At 34.6% G+C, this 22,937-nt stretch overlaps 3 protein-coding genes across 4 annotated transcripts in view; all 3 read right to left on the reverse strand.

Moving 5' to 3' along the window:
• Positions 1-6,931, reverse strand: part of LOC128984967 (uncharacterized) — a 31,697-nt gene extending 24,766 nt beyond the window's left edge. The window contains exons 1-2 of the mRNA XM_054404337.1: positions 6,900-6,931; positions 6,283-6,341 (exon numbers count right to left, since the gene is read on the reverse strand). Of these exons, the coding sequence (XP_054260312.1) occupies positions 6,283-6,341; positions 6,900-6,931 (91 nt within the window). The remainder of the gene's footprint in view (positions 1-6,282; positions 6,342-6,899) is intronic.
• Positions 6,932-8,385: 1,454 nt separating this feature from the next.
• LOC128988092 (peptidoglycan-recognition protein 1-like) lies at positions 8,386-13,802 on the reverse strand. The gene is made up of 4 exons (XM_054409293.1): positions 13,691-13,802; positions 10,561-10,832; positions 9,501-9,625; positions 8,386-8,629 (listed from the first exon to the last, which is right to left on the reverse strand). The coding sequence occupies exons 2-4, from the start codon at positions 10,815-10,817 to the stop codon at positions 8,478-8,480; spliced, it is 534 nt and encodes a 177-aa protein (XP_054265268.1). The 5' UTR covers positions 10,818-10,832; positions 13,691-13,802; the 3' UTR covers positions 8,386-8,477.
• A 1,100-nt stretch (positions 13,803-14,902) lies between these two features.
• Positions 14,903-20,595, reverse strand: LOC128987492 (peptidoglycan-recognition protein SB2-like). Of its 2 annotated transcripts, none has more exons than XM_054408366.1 (3): positions 20,456-20,595; positions 16,182-16,315; positions 14,903-15,510 (listed from the first exon to the last, which is right to left on the reverse strand). In XM_054408366.1, the coding sequence occupies exons 1-3, from the start codon at positions 20,518-20,520 to the stop codon at positions 15,377-15,379; spliced, it is 333 nt and encodes a 110-aa protein (XP_054264341.1). In that variant the 5' UTR covers positions 20,521-20,595; the 3' UTR covers positions 14,903-15,376. The 2 variants fall into 2 exon arrangements, with proteins under 2 accessions (XP_054264341.1, XP_054264340.1); XM_054408365.1 differs by having other exon boundaries at positions 14,903-15,573.
• Positions 20,596-22,937: the final 2,342 nt, after the last annotated feature.

Here is a 22,937-nt window from a genome sequence, read left to right on the forward strand (position 1 = left end):
GAGGAATACGATTTTGGTATTTTCAAAGTTTCGAAAATGTATGGTTTAAGCTGTAGAGAGAAAATTACGGGGAAAATCAAATATTGATTTTAAAAGATTTTTTTGTGTTGAAATTCAAATATAAAATTCTTAACTCCTACCCCAAAGTATGCCGATTCATAATGTTTATTACAACTATGATCGAAAATGTAGCCATAAGATCGATACAAATGCTTATATTTCGCGCGACGATTATGACAATATATAGGTTTTTATTAAGGAACGGATTGTACAAATATATTGATCCGTATGTCAAAATGTATGTTTTAATAGGTGAGGAATCCGATTATGGTATTTTTAAACTTTCGAAAATGTATGGTTTAAGCTGTAGAGAGAAAATTACGGAGAAAATGAAATATTGATTTTACAAGATTTTTTGTGTTGAAATTCAAATATAAAATTCTTAACTCCTACCCCAAAATATGCCGATTCATAATGTTTATTACAACTATGATCGATAATGTAGCCATAAGGTCAATACAAATTCTTATATTTCGCACGACGATTATGAAAATATATAGGTTTTTATTAAGGAACGGATTGTACAAATATATTGATCCGTATGTCGAAATGTATGTTTTAGTAGGTGAGGAATACGATTTTGGTATTTTCAAAGTTTCAAAAATGTATGGTTTAAGCTGTAGAGAGAAAATTACGGAGAAAATCAAATATTGATTTTAAAAGATTTTTTGCGTTGAAATTCAAATATAAAATTCTTAACTCCTACCCCAAAATATGTCGATTCATAATGTTTATTACAACTAACTATGATCGAAATTTAAACTGTGTCTATTTAAACTGTGCGTGACACAATGATGATAATATCTTACTTTTGTCATTTTTGGCTAAGCCACTACGGATGATTATTGTCATGATTGTAATACTCTGTTTATTTCTTATGTACTGTACTGTAAAATATTTATGGCTGCTTCACCGCAGGTGAAGCCTTGGGTTGTATTTACTATGCCATTAGATAAGCTAATACGATAAAAATCAATGGCAGCGTTATTAAGAAATGTAAGCATTTCAAGTTGATCGAATAGTGGAACTAATTATGTGGAATGTTTGCTGAATAGCATTAGACACTGTGACGTTTGACTTATTTCCAAAGTCAACGAACACTGATAACCAGTGCAAATTTTAATCCAGTATACCATGTGGTCCTATTGTGGTTTAATGTCAAATGCTCTTTCATTTTCAAGATGAGCTCGCTCGCATCAATCAAACACGTCCTGGTTGATGTTCGTTTACTACGCTCAATCCGGATATTGTGGCTACACAAATACCAATAAAAATAATCAATTATAATCAGCTATTCGCTTAGTTAATTTTGAAATATTTAAATTGTTCAGATCAGACAAATTGACAACAAAAATTGCGTTGTAAAAAGTCACTATGAGATATTGCTGATGAAGGTATGCGAAGGGGTGGCAAGGTCATCCAACGCGGCTTCTCTTTCATCTACGCAGTTCTAGGCTTCTCTGGACTTCCCCAATACTTTCGTTCTCACGCCGATGAAGGACAGGTCAGGTTGATTGGAAATGGAAAGAAGTTGTAAAAGGTGCTTGTCATATTTATGATAGTCTCTATTCATTTAGGGCTTATAAGGGTGTTGTTAAGTTAGGGAAAGCAGACGCGGTGGCGTTCTTTTGAAGATATTGACCGCCCTAGTGGCAAGTCCCGCACCCGTGGACTTTCCCCGAGGCTTCGGTTCTCACAGTGATGTACGTCCAGAGAATTGTAAATTAAAACTGATTTATATAAGTTCCTCGTTATTTTTACGATAGTACCTTACTTATTCGGTGAAGGTTTTTAGGGGTGTTCTTAAGTAAGAGAATAGGGATGACAGACACGGTGGCGTTCTTTAGAAGTGGTAGGTCCCGCTCCCGTCAACTTAAATATTTGAAGGGTTTGGTATTTTTTTTGTTTGGAGCAAATATAAGCATTTGTCAATTATATAAGGCAAGGACTATACAGATCTTAGCATACACAGCATATACAGCATATACAGACATTATTTTCTTCCGCGTTCTCTTCCCATTGCGATTACTTATATACTGTAGTTAAGTCTTTTTTGTTTTACTTGCGATATCAGTAATGCTCCATATTTATTATGTTGCCAATTTATTGTTAATTTGTATTTTTCAAGTTTCTATGTTAGTTTTACCTGGTATTCTCACAGCAATGGCCTTTTCGAACAGAAACAAGTAATATTGGCACGGGCTTGGAAATATGTTTCAAATCAGGCGAAAGTACTTGGAATCACACGATTAGCCGACATTTATGTTATAGAAAGGATTTCATGTGTTCTAAATAACAATCTCTCTAGACATCGCCAGAAGTTATTTTACCATCCATGCGATTCGGGCAACTTTGTCTAGCGATCCTTTAAGCTCGTGATACCCAACATCTGTTGACCGTTATTAAGTCACTGGTATCGCGGTTGGTTAGTAAGTATTCCTTTGGTTAGTAATACATCATAAAACCCAAATACATTAAATAATCAATGCTCAATAGCATTCATAGGAATGCCCTTTTCCTTTGTATTGTATTTTGTAATTTGTTACTCTAGTATAGACTAGTTGTTTCCAGTTAATATTAACTATACAGTACCTATTTAAAAATCATTAAAAAAATTTAATTACCTTTTAACTTCTCAATACAAAAAAAGGAAGAATTTTAAGCGCTTAACTTTTAACTAACCGTAAATAAAAATCTTAAGCTCAATACTGTTTTAATAAAGGTTTTAACAGAGTAGGCTTAGAATACTGACTGACAGACCAGTTAAAATGTTTATCTTACTTTTAAAATGTTAAATAAGAAACTCTTCACATACCATGTCTTTTTGTAAACACTCTAACGTCTTCAGCCAAATGACCTTGGTTTCGTTGTTCTTTAACCATTATTTTTAGATCATCAAAAGCGCGGCATCTTGAAATTGTTACGTACAATTCTCCATGCTGTAAGCAGGGGATGCAGCTCTAGCAGATAAAGACCAACTTTCCGAGGACGAATTTTAGAGGAACACTCGTTTTCCAGCTAAACTTCAAGTAATAATTTCAAGACTTCATCATTCATAACTTTCGCCATTAATCTGGTTCTATTAACCAGTCCTTTTTTTGGATTTAATTTTCTTAGTAAAATTACAATTACACCTTTTTTGACATAACTTGCGAGGAGGTAAACCCTTATCGAGGAGGAAAATATGTCATTCTGAACAGTGTACAGACAAAACTCTAATTTTATTTGCAGATATTTTATATACAGCACCATTTGATTACTGTAACTGTATTTTTTCACTTCTATAACAGATTTCGTTTCTCATGACGCTTGATGAACGACTTATACACCTAATAACAACTTACTTAAATAGGCAATCCTTACGAACTACTGTTGCAGTAAACTTAACTGTTACACATGTTTGAAATTTACAACATCTTGCATAATTACAATACTTTGTGCCTGTTGGCTACTATGAATCGTTTGGATTAATTTAAGATATTAAACTTTTTTGATATAGGCCTACACAAGGTAAATTGACCTCCATGTTACCCAAAATTATACACAGGTCCTATATATATACTAGTGTACATGTTGCTCAAATTCAAGCAATTGCAAAGTATTAAAGGGGTTATTTCAAAACCAATAACAGTCATATTTAAAAAAGTTTAACTCAAAGTTTAAAAAGAGTTTAAAAAGAGTCAACTCAAATATTACCATTGTGTAACTCAGACCCTGATTACCTAAATCCCTGATCTTCGTTATTGATAAACCTTAAGCATTCCGGCTGGTTTTCTCCTTCTCAAAATGCCTCGCTGTACAGGCAACACATGTCATTGATGATTGATAGAGGGTCAAATTGAGAACGAAAAGTCTTAGGGGTAGTGTTAGCTCGCATTCGTAACCTAATAGTTGAGATTGTCCAGGGTCAGGTGCTGACGTGTACGCCTCCTTTCTATGTTTCGTTGTTGTCGCGTCGGAGGCATTTAAAAGAAAAAAAAAACAACAAATAAGCAAATTATAGCTACACAAAACAACGATAAATGCACAAATTTAAGTTACAATCATGCTAACACGATCTGTCATAGCGACACAAAGCAACGATAAATATATAAATTTAAGATACAACCATACTAACACGGTCCGTTTTCGTTTTGGGGGTTATGTTTACACAAACTCAAATAGTAAATAAATTTACTCAATTCGTTTCATTGAATCGAAAAATAAATAACAGTAATTAAATTATACAGCTGATCAAAATGTAAACAATTATGTTCTTCATAAGGATAACATGGGAACTTTCAAAGCCACTGGGGCAGAACCCAAGGAACTTTGTAAAAAATGTAAGGCCAGTTGGCAAATCTACGCGACACGCTCTTTCCAATGAGATGTCAATGGATAAAATCGGTTAAGAAATGGCGGAGGAGTTCAACCGACAAAGTTTCATGTAGCGTATTAATTATATACGAGAGCACGCCCTGTGGTCGAAAAATCGACCAAAAGTATGTTTTGTACAAACTTCTCTATTTTCACCCCACACTGTAAATAAAACATGTGATTGGAATGTCTTCCATTTGTTTTGATTTTCTGTTTATATTGTGTTGTTATTTCGTCATCACCATAGCAACCCATAAGCCCCTTTTAAATTTTTTAAATTTCAAATTCATTTTTTGTGCTTATTTTTGAGCCTATTTTAATTTATAAAGGGATTCTGCACACCTACAGGAAAATAGCTTTCTAACGGTATGCGTAGATTTTCCCTACGATACACACGAGCTGAGAAAAAAGGTTTTAAAGAAACATGCTTGCCTATTAATATATAGATAGATATATATACACCATATTACCACACTACAAATGTAATTCTACAATATACGGTACGTAGTTTTATCCAAACAAACGATCAAAACCCCCTAATGATATTGTTATTTGATTCAATAGTCAATGCACATAAGCGAGTCTTATCTTTCAAAGCAGATTAAATAATACAAAGGCAGAGGAATGCGCGAGAACGAGGTCACTTCACGGTTGCTATAGAAACGACGAAACTATCCATTAGAATTGCGCGCCAACGTCAACTAAACTCCAGACTGTATAAACACGCCGAGTGTGTAGTGTTCGACGGAGCTAGGCTACTTTCAGTTGGCAAGACTGGCTTCTAGCCTCGAGCGACGTGGTTCAACCACGAGAAGCGCCTCAAACTCCTGGGTAATCCCCGGTTAGCTCCTCCCACTCTGCCCCCTATCCCCACCTAAAAGACGAGCAAGTGGTAAGTCGGTCGGGTCGATTGACGACAAGTAGGTTTCTCGTATATAATAATTTAGTTTTACAGGCCGGTCAACTGGAATGACGATGAAATAACTTGTCGACGTACTGGTTTTCAGTATTTATCTATTTAATTAAAAAAGACGGTCTAGTGGCCAGACGACCAAGTATCTTGTCGGTCTACTGGTAGGCTCCCGTTTTTAAAGCGATGACATTTACTAGCTGCGAGTGTTGATTTCATCTCTTATTTGCCATCAGATCAGTTGGCAAAAGTTAAATGTTAGATTTCATAATATCATCAGATGTTTTTCATTATGGTTTCAGTATTGTTTAAAATTTTGATGTAAAACCATTAGTAACTATGTTATTTATGTTTTCATGTACAACCTAATTTTTGCTGAGGGCTGAGTTTATGGTTTTTGAGTTATTTAAATGCTCTTCATTTCTATTTAAAATTTTGTTTCTTAAATAACTTAAAAGCCGTTGATTTTAACAAAATTGAACAAATTGAACAAAATTGACCAACATTTTAATTGGCCGCCATTTTGTTTTATGAATTTGAAAAACTATCCAAGTGTTTTTGTAGCTTTGTCTAGGTATCATGAAGTTTTGTGCAAAGTTTTAATTTCCTTCGTTTAACCGTTTTGTAGTAACAAATTAATAAGTGAAAAAACCAAACTGTGGCTGTGTGAGTAACTAAGGACTTCCGGACAATTTAAATATGATATTTAGTTATGATTCTTACCCAGGAACAATGCCCTAAAATGTTAGTAGGAAGTTCTGAAACACCCTGTACGTAAAAACAGTAAAGTAGGGTGAGTTATTTTTTCGTAAACATATTTTTCCTAATAAACTGTTACTTGTTTTATCTTATCCTTGATTGAGACAAATAAACAGTATCACAAAAACCAAACAGTATCACACATTGAGACTAAAGCCAGAAAAACTATGAAGCAAAACTGTAATTATAATTTTTACCTGTAAAACCTGTGCGTTTAAACTTCAAAGAGTGAGATTGTAAATCAACTACAGCGGAGCTTATCGATTCAATGTCGATATTCGGAGATTAAAATATCGATATGTTTGATCAATTAATGAACGAGAATGTTGCGGCATGTTTGGATATGTTTGCTGGACTCGCAACAACAAACCGTATTGACAGAATAATCTGGTCTTGATTGAAGTGAGCTTTAATTGAATTGAAGCGTGTTTGAGTACAACAATGCCCGGTGTTAGCATCGGGCGCTGCATACTGTTAGACCACTTTTATATTCCACATATAATAGGTTCGTTTGGGTTTTGGATGCAGCTATTACTTTAATCAACTCTGTACATAGATTAGATTATGAAAATATCATTAAAGCACTATTTAGTGCCCAGAGATTTTTAAAATTTTTTTCTTAAAGATAGGTTTTAGTACACTAAGCTAACAAGAGTTCTGAGAGTTCTTACACTAGATATACAATTTATACACTAAAATTGGTTACCAAAGTTTTGGTTCACTAACTATTTTCCTGAATCAACACCTTTTTACGTTTTGAAAATCGTTTGATCAAAGGTTTTCTTAAATTATTGTCTTTTGTTTGTAACCCTACGTGTTTCCTTTACAAAATTCTAAAGGCGTCATTTTTAGTAGGAGGAAAGATATAAATCATCATTTACTCTTTAGGACTGAACTGGGCGTGATTCAACACAATTTTAAATTATCAATTTAGGATGGGATGAGATAGCTACGCTTATCTTTGTTACTGACTTAAAATCACGTAACAATCAAACTTTTACAAAATAAAACACAAGACCACAAATTGTGAACAATTAATTAAAAAGCACATCAAAACTGTTTTAAGCACATAAAACCTATTGAAAGAGTTACTTTGGTAAATTTACTACATTTTTAATTGTTTGTCAAATAAAACTAGAAAATGTTAGTTTCCAGGGTGAGAAAAGTTTTCAATTACGCCAGGAATCACAGGTGTATTGACAGATGGGAATGGCATTGGAGGGGAAATCGTCAACAATACAAACTACCCCTCCCCCCTTATACCATCCCTCACTACCACCACTATAGCCTAGTAGGTCAGATGAACGTTCTTAATATACAATACCATACAATATGTGGATCACACATGATGCAAACCTACTAAGCGTGTAAAAATAGTTCTTTTTGATAAAAAATACAACTATAATTAATTACATACGATTACTAGATATTACGATCGTTACCAATATTTTAGTTCTATCATGCACTGTTTTTTTTATATATTATTTTGTTACTAGTCAACCAAAACTGGCAAGCTTTATTATTTGATAATAATTATTTGATAACAGTTAATTTTTTGAACAAAGTACTGTGAATTGTGAACTATAATACAGTATTATGTTTTGTTGATATTTAAATGTAAATCGAAGATGATTCCTTAAACATCATCCTCGTGGATCAGCTAATGGCAATTATAAGGTTAGTTCTGTCCCGTTTTTGTAGTGGGCTTTTGTTATTTCTTTGTAGTTATTCAATCAATTTCAGAACTTTTTTAACAAGTCGCATTGAATTTACACTAATGTTCGTCGTCTTGTATTTCATCTAATAATAAAGCATCATTTGTTAATTTTTCCCTGAAAAAATCTTTTAGTCATCATCAACGCACTTCAGAGTTACCAATATGCAACATACGTTAGAACAGGTTTTAGACTTTACAATTAAACGAGAGGTTTAGATGCACTTTTTGCACAAGTTTGCATTCCTTAAGAAGGTGATAATCATTTTAAATGTTGTTAATACAGAAATTCACAAAAAGTGCACAGCAATTCTATTAATGTTTGCAAGTTTTTGACCGTGATTTTATGATTTTGGTCATTATTGAGAGAGAGGGTATCTTGCAAGAGATTACCTTCAACGCCTTTTCATCAATTTAAATATAAAAAGCCACTGATCAACTGGTGATAACTTATATTCAGCTTACCTTTTTAAAAGGTTCTCAGCTTAGCAACCTTCACTGTAAAATCCCTTCAAAATTACTCTATAATAATTTTAATATTAATACTTCATGAAGATTTTGAAGGAAATCAAATAAACTATTATTATAAAAATGAATGGGCTTGTTGTAAGAAAATATGAAATAAGGGTGACGTCATGTAACTGGGTCCTAATGCCCATCCAACCTAAAAGTCAACTTTTAAAATTGTGTTTCAAGAAATTTGATTTGAGGCGGAGGCTCGTCCCATCCTGAGAGAACTTCGAACTTGAACAATCCCACGATTACCTTCTTGTCGATTCCGTACTCCAGCAACTCACCCAAGGCTGGGGTCATGTGCTTACCTGGCATTCCTGTAACCGAGAGAGTTTTAGACACATAAAAGTGATGAAGCATGTGGTGTGATACCATTGACTTTAAAGTCAATGGTGATACCTAACAAGGCTGAACGTAAGAATTAATACACGCCGTAGTCAGGTAGGTGATTGCCTAATTTCTCTCTTAAATTAACACACTGATATAACCTTATCTAACGTAGCCACCCAACATTTTATAGCATAACCTAGTCTTGCCAACCTTACTATACCTGACCTAGCTCAATAAGTACAATTTACGTGGGTAACATGATTATGCCTAATAAAGTAATCATTCTACATATAACATAACCTAGCTTAGCATAACATATCATTCTAACCTTGAAGCATATTTCGGCCTCAAGTGACATACTTAATGCTAAGCCATCAATTAAGATGCTCTTCTTAGACAAGCAGCAGTAAAAGAATTATTTACTGCATTGTGGTAAGGGGGGTAGAGATATCCACCCTAGCCAAACATAGCCTAAACCTATTCTAATGCTGTGGGGAGCGAGCTGGCGTAGTGGCTAAAGCGCGGGACTTCGGTCCGTGAGGTCCCGGGTTCGATCCCCGCCAAGTCACCAATGGATTTGATCTAAGTGATAATGCCGCAACCCCTAGGTCTGGCCTGAAGTAATGTGAAAAACAATCCCAGGCCCGTGCCTAGCGTCCTAGGACAAAAAAAAAATTCTAATGCTGTACTGTATCTAGTAACATGCCTAAAAAGCCTAAGCTAAGCTAACCTAGTGTTACCTAACTTCTAGACTGAACAACCTAATGTAACGTGGCCTCATGTAGCCATTTAACCTGATGTATTCCAATCCAACTGAAATAACATTCTGGTATACAAGTAAAGGTAGCTTTTACTCACTGTGGCCTAGGTAAGCTATGTCAAGACTCGTATCTTCCCAATGGGCGACCTCACCAAACATCTTACTAGGAGCCGTGAACCACCCACGTCCTTCGTATACTCTTTCATCGCCACCAATCACGAAACTGCAATGGAAGTGGAATTTACAAAAATAATAGCTCTATATTGACAACTTTGTGTGAGTGAGCGACTGTTTGTTAGTTCTACCAAACTGTTATAACAACTACAAGCTAGCTTTTATGGGTCAAGCTTAAAGATTATTACATCATTTTGGTGCAACCATCATAAAAGAGTGTTGACACTAACCGTCTAACTATTACCGAATGTGTACCGAGTGGTCAAACTGTTTTGAGAACAACACATTAGGTTTTTGGGAACTATTTAAAGGTCAATCGGTATTTTTTGCTAATACTAACATGTGAGAGAACTTCGTTATCAAACTGTTTTGTTTGCAACTACATAATCGTAACTGAGGGAATAGCTCAATCACCCTAGATCTAACCTGCCAGCTATGTATTGTAGAAATAGGTGATCGAACAGTATTGACAGCTAACCAGCCTATCAGCAAGTTTTAGGGGCAGCCAGCTTTAAGCTCAATTTAACTGTTTCTAAAGCTACCAGTTCACTTTCTAAAGAATATTTACGATCAACTAAACTGTTTCTACAACTTTCATGTCACTTAGTACAGGAACCAACTTAAAAATCATTTAAATTGATACCACAACTACCAGGTCGCTTACTGAGAAACCAGCTTAAAGATCCGTGAACTTAAACTGTTTTACAACAGCTCACTTTAGGGGATATATCAATCAAACAGTTATAACATGTAAAATCTCTCTGGTATAGGAATAGCTCAAATACAGCCAATAACTCGGGGGCAAGGGGACAACTTTAAAATCGATTTATTTGTTGGGCTATCATTGTGTAATGATCAATTTGGTAGTTCAATTTCAAATTTGTACAGCTACGATATTAGAACAATCAAACAGTTTAACAGCTACCAGCTCACTCACAAGAGAACCATTCAAGATCAATCAAGTTTTGACAGATATCAGCTCACTTGTAAGGGATGTCCGGCAGCCTCAGCTCGTCTTGACACTTTCTCTGCAGTATCCTGAGGTTGTCGCTGCACTCCTCCTCGTTGTCACATGGAGGCGAGTCTGTGTAGTATTTAATCAGCACGTTGAACACAGGCACCTGTAGTGTATCTCGCCAGAGGGGTTCAGTCGCCCCCCACTGGTCCCGGGTGATGATCGGCGTCCTCTTCGGCTTCTTCTTAAATCCCCAGGGCTTTCTTATTTTTGTTTTCACTCCCATTTTATGTCACTTTGCCTAAAATTATATTATTTCAAAAATTAGTAGGTAAGTTGTCATGTCCGTAGTGAAATCTTAGTCTTCGCGGGACCACGTTGTTGAACTGGGGGACAATTTTTTCACATAGCTCAGCACAAAGATTGATGTAACGCTGGCCAGTATTTGTACCGGATCTTTGACGTTTTTACTTCTCAAATATAAATTTATCGGGTTTCAATAGTAACAATTTTGGTGAAAATTCAACAATTGCAAAACTTTGAAAAGTTTATTTGATCAAAATTGCTGTAAATTGTTGTCTTTCTTTACAAAATGGTCGTGATAAGACAAATAACATTTCGCACCTAAACTTAGTTTCTTTGTTATTTGGTTTAAACTTAAATTTTTCGATAATTCCTTTGGAGTGGAAGCCACCTTACGAAGAAAGACGGTCATTCAGTCGAAAAGCTCCGTAACTAAGTTTTTTTTTGTTTATTGTATTTGTACAATCGTCCATACCTTCATACCATTCAAACTAAGGATGTGGTGTATTTTTCTACTGCAAAAGACATGGACAACAGAGTAAGTATTACAGAATTTACAGCTAAGCATGTTACTTTAATGTTAATTTTAACTATAAAAACGTTTTAAAGGACTCGTCAGGGTTGAGAGTGGGTATTAAATTGTTATTTCTGCCTATATTTTACTACCCATAAAACTGTTATCGGTAACCTCAATATTGAAAAAAAAATCCAAATCAGGATTGTTAAAAAGAAACTTGAAATTAAGCATCCAATGTATTTTTTTTCTTCTATAAATTTGTAATTTGTTATTTTCAATTATTATTATTATTATTATTATTATTATTATTATTATTATTATTATTATAGGTATACTAGCTGTTGTACCCGTGCTTTGCAACGGGAAGAGGACACAAAATAGAAACATTTTAATCTTTACATCTGTTGCATATAATAGTTACACATCCGCCAACGCTTTTAGAAACAAAATTCCGCCAACGCTTTTAGAAACAAAATTCAACTTTTGTAGCCTTAATAGAAACGTTTAAGTTATATGACTTTTAAATCTGGTAAGTAGTGGATACCACCATTTTGGTTTTGATTAATTTTAAATCTTGTGTAGGCTGATATGAGAAAAACTTACCAAATCTTCAAATAAAACATTGACATACATGCTTTATGCCTTCATCTTACATATCTTTTAATTTATTATTGACATTTTAAATTTCAATTTTGAAGTTGCAAAAATACTAATTATTAAATTTAATTAACATTTTCTTTTAAATTTCACTCTTCTTTATATTACATCACAAATCCTTCCATCTTCAGTTTCTTCACTCACAATAAATCATTAGCCAAGTCAGCTGTTATAAACTTTAGAAATATTGCTGTGCCTTATCAATAGTTTTTTGAAATATGAAAGAAACTATGTCTATAGGTACTATACAAAATTTTAAACAAATAATTTAGCATTAAAGACAGTAGACAAAACTAATATGATTATCAAAGCATCAAGGACTAAAAAATGTAATAGCAAATACAGTATATGTTTCATTGCATCTCTGATTCTACTCTACAAAAATATCAACAAACAACTTAATATACAAACCAGTACTTTTAATCAGTTTCATCGTCCATTGCCTTTACATTTTCACACTTACCATTAAGTAAACATTGTTACAGATATTTCATTGATTTTAGAAACAAAAAAAAAACACTGTGTACTGCTTAGTTTTATGATATTTTCCTTGGTTTAATTTAATCAGTGGTGTGGCAAAACACAAATAATAAATGTATCAAATAAAGGAAATGTGAACTGAAAGCTACGGAAAGATAAAATAACAGTATTTTGTACTATTTGATAATCAAATATAGTTACACATATACAACAGATTTTAGAAAACAAAAATCAATGACGTACAATTTAGTTATTGAAGATATTCTTTAGTTTAATTTAAGCATAGGTTTAGCAAAACACAATAACTTAATTTACCTAAATATACTTATAGAAAACAATGTGATGTGCAAGTTATGTTAAGTTAATCTAACACATGTTAAGCAGTTAGAATTTATTTAAAGTAGCCTCCAAATTCATATAAAACATCTATACTTTGAAATTTTAATACTGTTTCCATGAAAATCAATAACATTATTTTCATAACTTAGACACTTTAAAAAATCCAAAGGAAAGCCGGAGTTGATACAGCAATGGTTATAGAATCTTTTTTTTCTATAATCATTGACTTAGTTTTAGAATAAATAATCCATGATAAAAGGTTAGTTTAAATAAACCTACCTCATAGTTATGGAAAATATTATATTTAATTTCTTTGAATCAGCTGTCTGAAATTGTGAAATAATATGCAGTTTAGCAGTTCTTCTTGTTTACATTTAAATGTCAAAGCAAATGTAAACAAACATTGTTAGGGTTCTCGTCACAGCCATGGAGACCAATCAATATTTACTTTTAAAAGGTTCATTTCAGAACTTTTAAAGCCAAAGGGGCAAAGCCTTTGGTCAGTATCGAATTGTGAATAGTCCTATTATGGTCCTTGGTATGGTTGCTATATTTTTGTATAATTTAAGCCCAGTTGGTTCAGTAGTTTTTGCACCTATTAGTAATACACATACAGACACCATTAGATTTTTATATAATAGTATAGATATCAGGTAAATATCAGGTAGGGCTAACCAAGGGCTAACAAACTCCATTTCTTATAATGAATTAAATCTTTGTATTTTACAAACTAAATAAGACTTGTTATTCCTAGTTTGAATTAGTCACACACGTTTAATACGCGTTATTTGTATATAAATGTAATGCTGAAATAGTCTCTGTATATATTACTTAGTGTAAAATCAAAATAAATATATACTTACAAACTATCCAGGAGGTAAACAATCAAAATATCACTGCTTTAACTATGGCATTTCATAAAATGTTTTAGTAACCTCCCCCATTTCCCACAAAGTATGTGTGTTATAAAGTAAACAGTTTTTGACTGAGAAACACAGAGCTGTTATTGTTATCTTATCTAACACAAAGTTATGTCCTGAGATAGCTTAGCTTCCAACAAGTGGCTATGTTCTTTTGTTTCAGGCTTAGTTAGTGTCCCTTGAAACTGTGTTTGTTAAGATTGCAGCAAAAGTTACCCCCGTTCCTTTTATCAAAATTTGGTTTTAGTGTTTGAACAACTTTTTTACATTTATTTGGTAATACAGAAATAAGATTATTTTCGGTAGAGAAAACCACTTTTTATAAATATATTTATGAAACTGATCCACTCAATTTGTTTACAAATATTTATAGCATATTTTAAACTTTCTTAAATATTTGGATTTTATTAAGATATAAAATGTATTGCCTACGTGTAAAGCTGACAGTTACTAAAAGCAATGAATACACTGTATTCTGACTCAATTGGTAGTGCAACTCTCAGCTGGTTGATTCTGTCACTATAGCTATTTGAGTAGAGCGCAAAGTACGGCAGAGCTGCTCAACAACTGTAGATTGTAGATGTCCGCAGAATGCTTTAGCCGAGCGTGGCCACACATTTCGAGAGCAGCAATGGCTGTTTCTGCTCGTTATACAGTATACACACAAGATGTTTCCTACCAATAATCAACTAATAATAGCAAACAGATTAACTTTTTATAAGTATATATAATGTAATTTAAGTTGTTTTTGCTTTTTAAGGTTATGTTAATTGCTTGCCGTGGTGTAAAAACCAAAATTGTGAAATCATCTGATTTAGCGGGTGGGAATAATCCATTCCCGCTGTAGAGTAGCAATGAGCTATTTTGCGTACAGGTATGACAATGTGATCATTTCCATGCAGTGGTAGGAAAGGTATTTATCAACGCTGTTTACTCTTGTACTGTACCGATTCAACCCTCGTTTTGCTTGATACGTTCCACTATGGACCTATTGAAGAACATGGCCGGCCAAAATCAAGGTTAAGATTTATAGCTGTGGTTATAAACCTATTCAGATTACATGAATAATTGGAATGGTAAGATATTTAACAAAGTAGAGGTAGATTCATTCACAGGTGATTATGATAAAATGTTTAATATTTACAATGTACTGATCATGTGTGACTGCTCTGTTGTTGTTGACTTATTACCTCGAACTAGTTTACATCATTTCATATTACACATATATTTATCCAATCGAAATTAACCTTTCGATTAATGTTCATCAAAATGCTAAATCAATTATCTATACCGTAGTTTTTGTTTTTTATTTCAAACAATATGCTAACACCATCTACGTTTTTTAGTCCGAATAAAACTCGCATCTCTCGCAAAAGCCTAGAATAGTACTAGTAATAATCGTATCATCTTTAGTTGAGTAGCAAAAAGCTGTATAAGCAAGCCTAAATATATTCTTAAGCCCGTCTTTCTCCTTTCAAATGTATTCTATATCTTTTCACGTTGGTTCCACAGAACCTACAACGTTCTCAAACCCTCCAGAATCATCACATGAAGACAATAATCTCGAAACATACAACGGTCACTGATGAACGCAAGGCTAATAATGACAGATTTTTGGATTTCAATCCTTCATATTCCGAGACCCTCGAAGTCCACGATGGGATCGCCCGGCTCCGGGTCAGGGGCGGGGTAGGGACAATCGTCGATGCACTGTGAGCGCTTCTTGTCCTCCACGAAGTCGAAGAAGAGGTCGACATGTTGATCTAGAACAGCGTGTTGTATCAGGTTGAGGCCTGCTTCCGCCATGTCAGGATAAGCCGGTCTGTCTGTAAATAAAATTAAGATCATATCATATCTTGTTCTTTGGATGATGGCCACGAAGAAGCAATTGTGAAAAAAATTGAAGTTTAGGCTGAGTCACAGCCATCCATCTTCAGGGGAAATCCCAAGTTTCTTAGAGAAGTAAGGTACAGAGGAGACATTCAACACTAGTGGTATCTAGGACTGGTCGCTGGTGTCTAGGGCAAAGTTCAACATACCCTCATGTACTACAACGGACAAACACCGTGTGCCACTTGCGATAGGAATTCTTGCACAGTGCTCGCCCCTCGGACTCTTCCCTGCTCATCACAAGTACATTACCAGCACAACATACTATAAAGAGCTGAAAGTGCAAAGTCATCCAATACAAGTTTTCTCTGTACCTTAATTTGACGTGCAGGTTTAAACCTAGATGGATTGCTGCAACTGGCCCTAAACGTCAGCCTTCATCAGTTAGAGGACTAGGTGCTTCTGAGGACAGAAATTTGATAGTGTTCTTTAGCTGTGAAAGCTTACCATCAGAAAAGGAAGGTTTGAAGGGTTTCTTTGGTATGAATGTTCAAGCAAGTAAACCTGTGTTTTATACCTAGGATTACTCAAATTGTCATCCTACCTTCGGAGAACCGACCTATGTAGGCGACATCAAAGCTCTTTCCCTCGTACTTTGCCCATTTGTCTCCTACTTTGCTGGGGGTGTTGGTGTAGCCTCTTCCTTCATACACTCTCCCGTCACCGCCTACGAGGAAACTGTCAAGTACAACATGAAAATGTCAACTGAAGTACAGTAGAAATAAACATACATTGACATTTACCATTAATTGATACTCGTATCTTGAAATCGTTGTAGTATGTTCAGTAATTATTCAACAAGACCGTAGTTGTTCGTAGTATAGCGTAAAGCGTTGACTATATAACATCTATTAGGCTTCAATTTACAGCAGGATTAGTCATGGTCTCAACTTTTATCAACCGTCCAAAATCGATAGTTGTGTTCCTAGCGTTACCGTTTGCTCATATTTTGCTTCAAATATAATCGGTAACGTGAATAAAAAATTGGTAATATTATAGTAGTGTGACTAAACTTAACTGTTCTTTGTAATTTGTTTATGTTAAATGGACCTTCTGGCCAAAAAAAATACAAAAACCCTCACCTGTACGTAACAAAACTGCCATCACATCCATTTAACACTCATCATCACCACTCTGTTGTTTTGTATGAATCAAATGTACGTGGCAGCGAGCTAATGTAGTAGTAGAGCACGGTGTATTAGTACCCGTGGTTTCTAATTCGAATCCCACCAATTACCATTCGGCTATGTGAAAGTGGCGCAACCCACTCTGCCTCCAAAATATCGTGTAAAACGGTTCCTGGTGTAACATGGTATACTTTCCAATAGGAATTTGAGAAAATAATTTTTATTTTATTTTTTGTTGTTGTAAAGATTTGAAATTGAAGTTTTATATTCACAATAGTCAGGAGTAGCCTGCAGTAGCAAGACATCTTGATAAGAAAGCTCTGGAAGCTTCCTTATCACCTGGTCCAGTGCAAGTGCTGGCCCGAGTAGGGGTAGAAGGTTCCAGAACTGAGATATCTTATATAAGGGAGCTGCTTCCATGTGGGATTGCCAGTTCAAGAGTGTAGTGTCCAGACCTGGGGTGAATTTCTGCAGCCTACTCAATGAGTACCGGTAGTAAGTTTATTTTATTTTATGTTATTTTAATTCATTGACTTTTATCTCTCTCTATGCTAATTATTGTAATAACAAGAAAGATCGTAGATGTTTTCATATTAAATATTGAACTTTGCTTTCAACTAGTAAAAGATGTAAATATAAACCTTTTTATTCTTTTAAAATTTCTTTAAAAGAGTTAAATTTGGATATCAAAACAATAAATGCTATAAAGTTTTTAGAGATTGTAGAAAAGTTTAGCAATTGTAAATTTTATTTTATTCAAGAAGAAATTAATGTAACCTAATTTAATTTTTGAAGAATATCATTAAATTGTTTAGCTTTTAATTTAAAGAAGTTTGAATTTAATTTAAAGAAGTTTGAAACATTAATGAAATATGTATTTGTATTGTAGACAGGTAAGCTAGGAAAGGGTTTGTTTGTTCACAGGGCTCAAGTGTGTACCAGGAATTAATTGTTTTAAAATGTCCCATAAAAATATTAGCCGAATGTTTTAAATTTGTTAATTTCTTTTGATATTTCAAAAACTAATGGAAGTAATAAATTTCAGCTTGATTTCGGGCTCTTAAAGGTGAAGTAGAAAGTGTTTTAGAAGAAATTGTTTTATTTTAAATAAACTGTGATTTTTGTAACAATAATGAATTTTTTTTTTTGGGTCTCCTCTTTAGACCAATTGCACAAAATAAAAAAGTAATTAATCTTGGAAATAACGTTACACTGGCTAGAGACTAGCCTCCTATAATGTGAAATGTGATATCATTCTTATCTTACTAATGTTATAAATAATGTGAAAGTATGTGTGTTTGTTTGAAGTTCAATCACGCATTAACTACTGTACGGATTGAGCTGAAATTTGGCTTGATGATTAGCTCATATTCCCGATTAACATATAGGCATATTTTTATCTCAAAAATCCTTCGGGCTCCACCCCAGTGGCTCTGTAGTTCCCCATGTTAACCTTATGAGTATTCATATTTAAAGGGAATTAAAGAATTTAGTCAGCTGTTTCAACTAAAAAAGTTGGTTCTATGATATGCAAAAGCATTAAAAAGCTATAAGATTTACCAACAGGGTGACACACTATTTTTTTTTTGCATTTATGAAAACAGCTTATTTGAACTAAGCAGCAACAAAAAACTGTGATACGCAATGAAAACTAACCGTCAAAGTAGGATTGTTTACAGTTATGTTTATGTTTTTAATTTCATGAATAATTTGTGATATTTTGCCAATTTTTGATAATTTATTTTTCTCTTTTGTTTAGGTGAAGTAGTAAAACATTATGGCTTTATGGCTATGGTAGATGTGTAATACTATAGAATACTGTAAATTTAAAGAAGCAAATTTTATCAAACCGTGTTCTCCCCCATTGCAAACGCAAAGCTTGAGTATAACTGCAATAAGTATTTTATACTTATATGCCAACCCCGTACGAAGGACGGGTGCTCTGCTAATACTCTAGGACTTGCTTGTAAGCGATGTCCGGTAGCCCCAGATCCATGTGGTGTTTCTGAATGTCCTGGACCCTCTGGACACATTCCTCGGCGTTGTGGCAGGGGTTGACGTCGATGTCGTAGTACCAGAGGACCACACGGGGGAATTTGATGGGTACAGGAGGTTCTCTGGGTTCTAGGGCTCCCCACTCCGCTCTCTTTACCATGGTAAAGGCGATGTAATGGGCTTTCGCCGGGTTGATGCCCTTCGGAATGTATCTGGAGGGAAAAAGGTGAAAGGTGAAAATCCCTTTCAACACCGGCGACTAAAAGATTTCACAAGGCGAGCACTATGACCACCCCAACTATTCAGCCAATTTATTCACATCTTGATATGGCTGAATTAGTTCTACTAATCAGTGGGTTTGCCAGTTAGACCTCGAGAAAATCACTACAGTAGCTTTTTTGATATCTGTAAACTGGACCAAGCTGTTCTTAATTATTATTCTAGAGGTTATTTAACCTCTAGAGGTATTTACCTTATTGTTGCCACTGTAATCCACTGTCGTCTGGATGGCGACCGGTTTCGACACTCATGGAGTCATTGTCAAGCCTTAAAGACGTGTTGTTACTCCTAGGAGGTCGTCTAGACATACACCCTGAACCCGCAGCCGCGCCGTAAGAATTAAATAGTGTTCTTGTATGGCCATACTGTATTATTTATTTGTAAATATGTTTGTACGTCTCTCGTGTATTTATTTTCAAGACTTTATGACGACCTCCTAGGAGTGACAACACGTCTTTATGGCTTGACAATGACACCATGAGTGTCGAAACCGGTCGCCATCCAGACCACAGTGGATTACAGTGGCAACAATAACGTATTTCTAGGTATATCTAGAATAATATTGTAAAGTAATCCGGGAGGCAACACCTCAAAAATGATGTGCTTAATTGTTGAGCTTTTAACAATGTATAATGGTCATGGCTAATCAACCTGCTGGTCTTGGTCAGTAGCAAAGCTATCATGTTATCCTTCTAACGCAAACTTTTCTCTCAAAATCATGTTAGAATAAATACCCTGGTTGGATAGCTTATTCTACAGAAGAAAGATTGGGTTATTTTTTCAACTATTAGGTGTTTAGTAACCTAGTACTTGTATAATGTTTTATTGTCTTGCAACTACTTCAGATTCTACAAGTTTATTTTCCCCAGCTATTTATAGTCTACTTGATTTCGAATAACTTTAAGTATCATCTAAACGTAAAATGTTACGAGACATTTTTGTTTCGGAGCAATTTATTACACGATCGTAAGTAATTCCCGGCTCAAGCAAGGAAACTATGTTTTTAACTAGAAAGATTTGCGTCCTAAAGAAATAATTTAATATTGTGTCGTATTATTCATCAACTTCATTAGCAAACGAACATTTTCCTTACTCTTGTTTAACTTTCGTAGCACATTTTCATATTATTCCTCCAAAAACTAGGAGAGAAAATAGAGCACTAATTGCTTTTGTTGATTCATGTAATTCGTTGTGTGCCAAGCAATTAGTTGTGCACCAAACACTTAACTGTATAGCAAGCAATAGTCCTATAATCGGTATATAAAGATTATGAGACATGTAATCCAAGTATTGACCAAATAATAATATATCTGTATACATCCAACACATCCAGAAAATTTGTATTAATTAAGTTTAATAAATTAATTGAACAATTCTTTAATTGTTAACATTAATTGAACAAGTTGTTTTAACTCACGTGTATAACTTAGGATCTCTGTTGCGATCCGGGCATCCATCCATAAATTTTGGATCCAACTCCATTTCTACTGAAAAGTTACAATGATTCTTTAAAAGGTATTCATCACATCTTCATTCTTTGATTGCAGAAGTTGTGTTGAGAAGTTGAATAAGGTCAAAGTCTGTATTATCAGTTGTTAGATAACAATATAATAGGTGTTGTATTAATAATAGTATATGTTTCAACAGAAAGCCTTACAAGAAAGGCATACCAATGTTTTTAGACGTGAAATAAGGTTTTCTAAGTAAGATTTTAAATGTACATCATTACCATTGTATTAACACACCCTTTTATGTTTTTCATCCTTATGGACAACTGAGGTACTGCAAACTGAGGCTTTAAGGTATGCATAGAAACAGGGCCGGATCTAGGAACCGCGAAACCCCGCAATGCGGGCGGGCCCAAAGAGGTCGTAAAAATTAAAATTATTTTAATGCATATAAACATAATTGAATAGGACGGCAAGTTTAGTTTTGACAGACAAATAAATAAATATTGTCAACATCAAAACTAAAGTTAGAATTAGGCTATTAAGTAAATTTAGACTTGTGATTTTACTCGTCGACAACTCGGGACCTCGCCCTAGCTAGACAGTTCAATCTCGCCACTTTCAGTCAGTCCTTACTCAGTCAGCTCAGTCCAGTCAGCACGTCAGCTGCATGGCGAGCTTCACAGATCCACTACAGTCCGATCGGACCGAGCGACGTGGACGACGAAGTGTCAACTAGCACTAGCACTCACTCTCACATCAGTTGAGCAAGTCATAAGTCTGTCGTGGTACAGGAGGGACTTACTTGTACTAATCTTTGTAGCGTTATCTAATGACCTAATTCGAAGGCGTTTGGGACTCCGTCCAAACAGTAATTTAAACTATTGCCACGACAAGCGCTGGGTGCAGCGAGCGATCTCAATTTTCTCAATCTGTCAACGCAATTATTTAGAGATCAGTCAAAATAGTGAATACTACTGTAGTTTTGTGAGGTTATGTTTATCGTGCTGTGCCGCCGGTATTCTATAGTTGTTAAATTAAATAATTAATTAATATACACAGTTGTACCTGTACCTCTGTTTCTTTTCGTTATAAGTGTAGTTAAGTGCGAATTAATGAACAATGAATTAGGTGAAAAACATTTCTACGAAGTATGCCAGTGGTGAGGTTGTAAGTTTTGAACAGAGAGTTGAGTTAAAGCACAGATAATATAACCCCTACTAGTAGGGGTTATATTATCTGTGGTTAAAGCTGCTAGCTAGGCCCGCCAAAACCTGATTTAGTTTATAACCCAATCTCAAAAGTCATGCAAGAGTAGAAAAGGATTTTCTAGAAATTAGATTAAAACTAAAAATTAAAACAAGGTTTAAAAAGTGCAAGTTAAATTATGAAATAGAAACCACAATAGAGGATTAGTTGTTATGTTTTGCAATATCTATTCATATTTTAATATAGGCCTAGTTCTATTAGGATAATAAATCTGACCTATTAAATAAATTGGTAAAAACTATTTAAAAAATATACTTTACTCTACTCTACTTATGTCTACTTGCTCGTGACAAACAACAGGTGAAATGGGAGTTTTTGGACTATTATTGGACACAGTTTTAGGCGTTAAAAATTGCTTTAGAAAGTCGCCAAACGGCTATAAAAATGTGAATTTTTTTCGGGGGAGCACCCCCAAACCCCCCGGAGCCCCGTACGCAGCTGTAGGGGCCCTTGGAGGACTTTTGCAGGGGGCCCATATTTTGTATATCCGGCCCTGCATAGAAATATTATCCACATCTCGATATGTTTATGTCAAACTATTTTAACAAAATAATCTACAAACTAATCATTGTTTTCTAGTATTGTAACAAAGAGTAAAGCGTACTCTACTTACATGAAATAAGAACTTTTAGTCGACATCATCTCAGGCAATACAAGAATTGCAAGATTTATATAAAAACTATCTTGAAATGTTACATAGGATTGGAAGGATCCTTTCAGTATCCAAAGTCAATGAGATTAGGGTAGAGTTTTGGTTATAAAGCTAGCATTGACTTACTTTTAGCGAATTTCCCTATAGGGAAGTAGCTATTACCGTAGGTGGCACGGTAAGACCTAGACCCGGGACCGATTTACTTTTTCATTTTGATGTCCCCAGAAGCCAAAAACACCATTCGTTCAAATTTTTATATATGTATATATATATATAGACTTATATATATATATATATATACGTCCGTGAACGCGATAACTTGAGTAATTTTTGTCCGATTTTGATGAAATTTGGTTTAAAGGTGTAAAGCGGGATAAACTTGAATGAGTTCGCAAACCAGCACGATCGGACCATGGGAACGGGGCTTTACGGGGGGTTTTATGGGGTAAAAATTGGTTTTTCTCACTTTTGACCCTCAAAACACAAAATTTCCCGATTTCTCTTTAGACCTTTTTAAAGAGCTTAAAAAA

This window comes from Macrosteles quadrilineatus, unplaced genomic scaffold, assembly GCF_028750875.1.
Source record: "Macrosteles quadrilineatus isolate MER2022 unplaced genomic scaffold, UCM_ALF_1.0 Scaffold_2__2_contigs__length_208266976, whole genome shotgun sequence".
NCBI lineage: Eukaryota > Metazoa > Arthropoda > Insecta > Hemiptera > Cicadellidae > Macrosteles > Macrosteles quadrilineatus.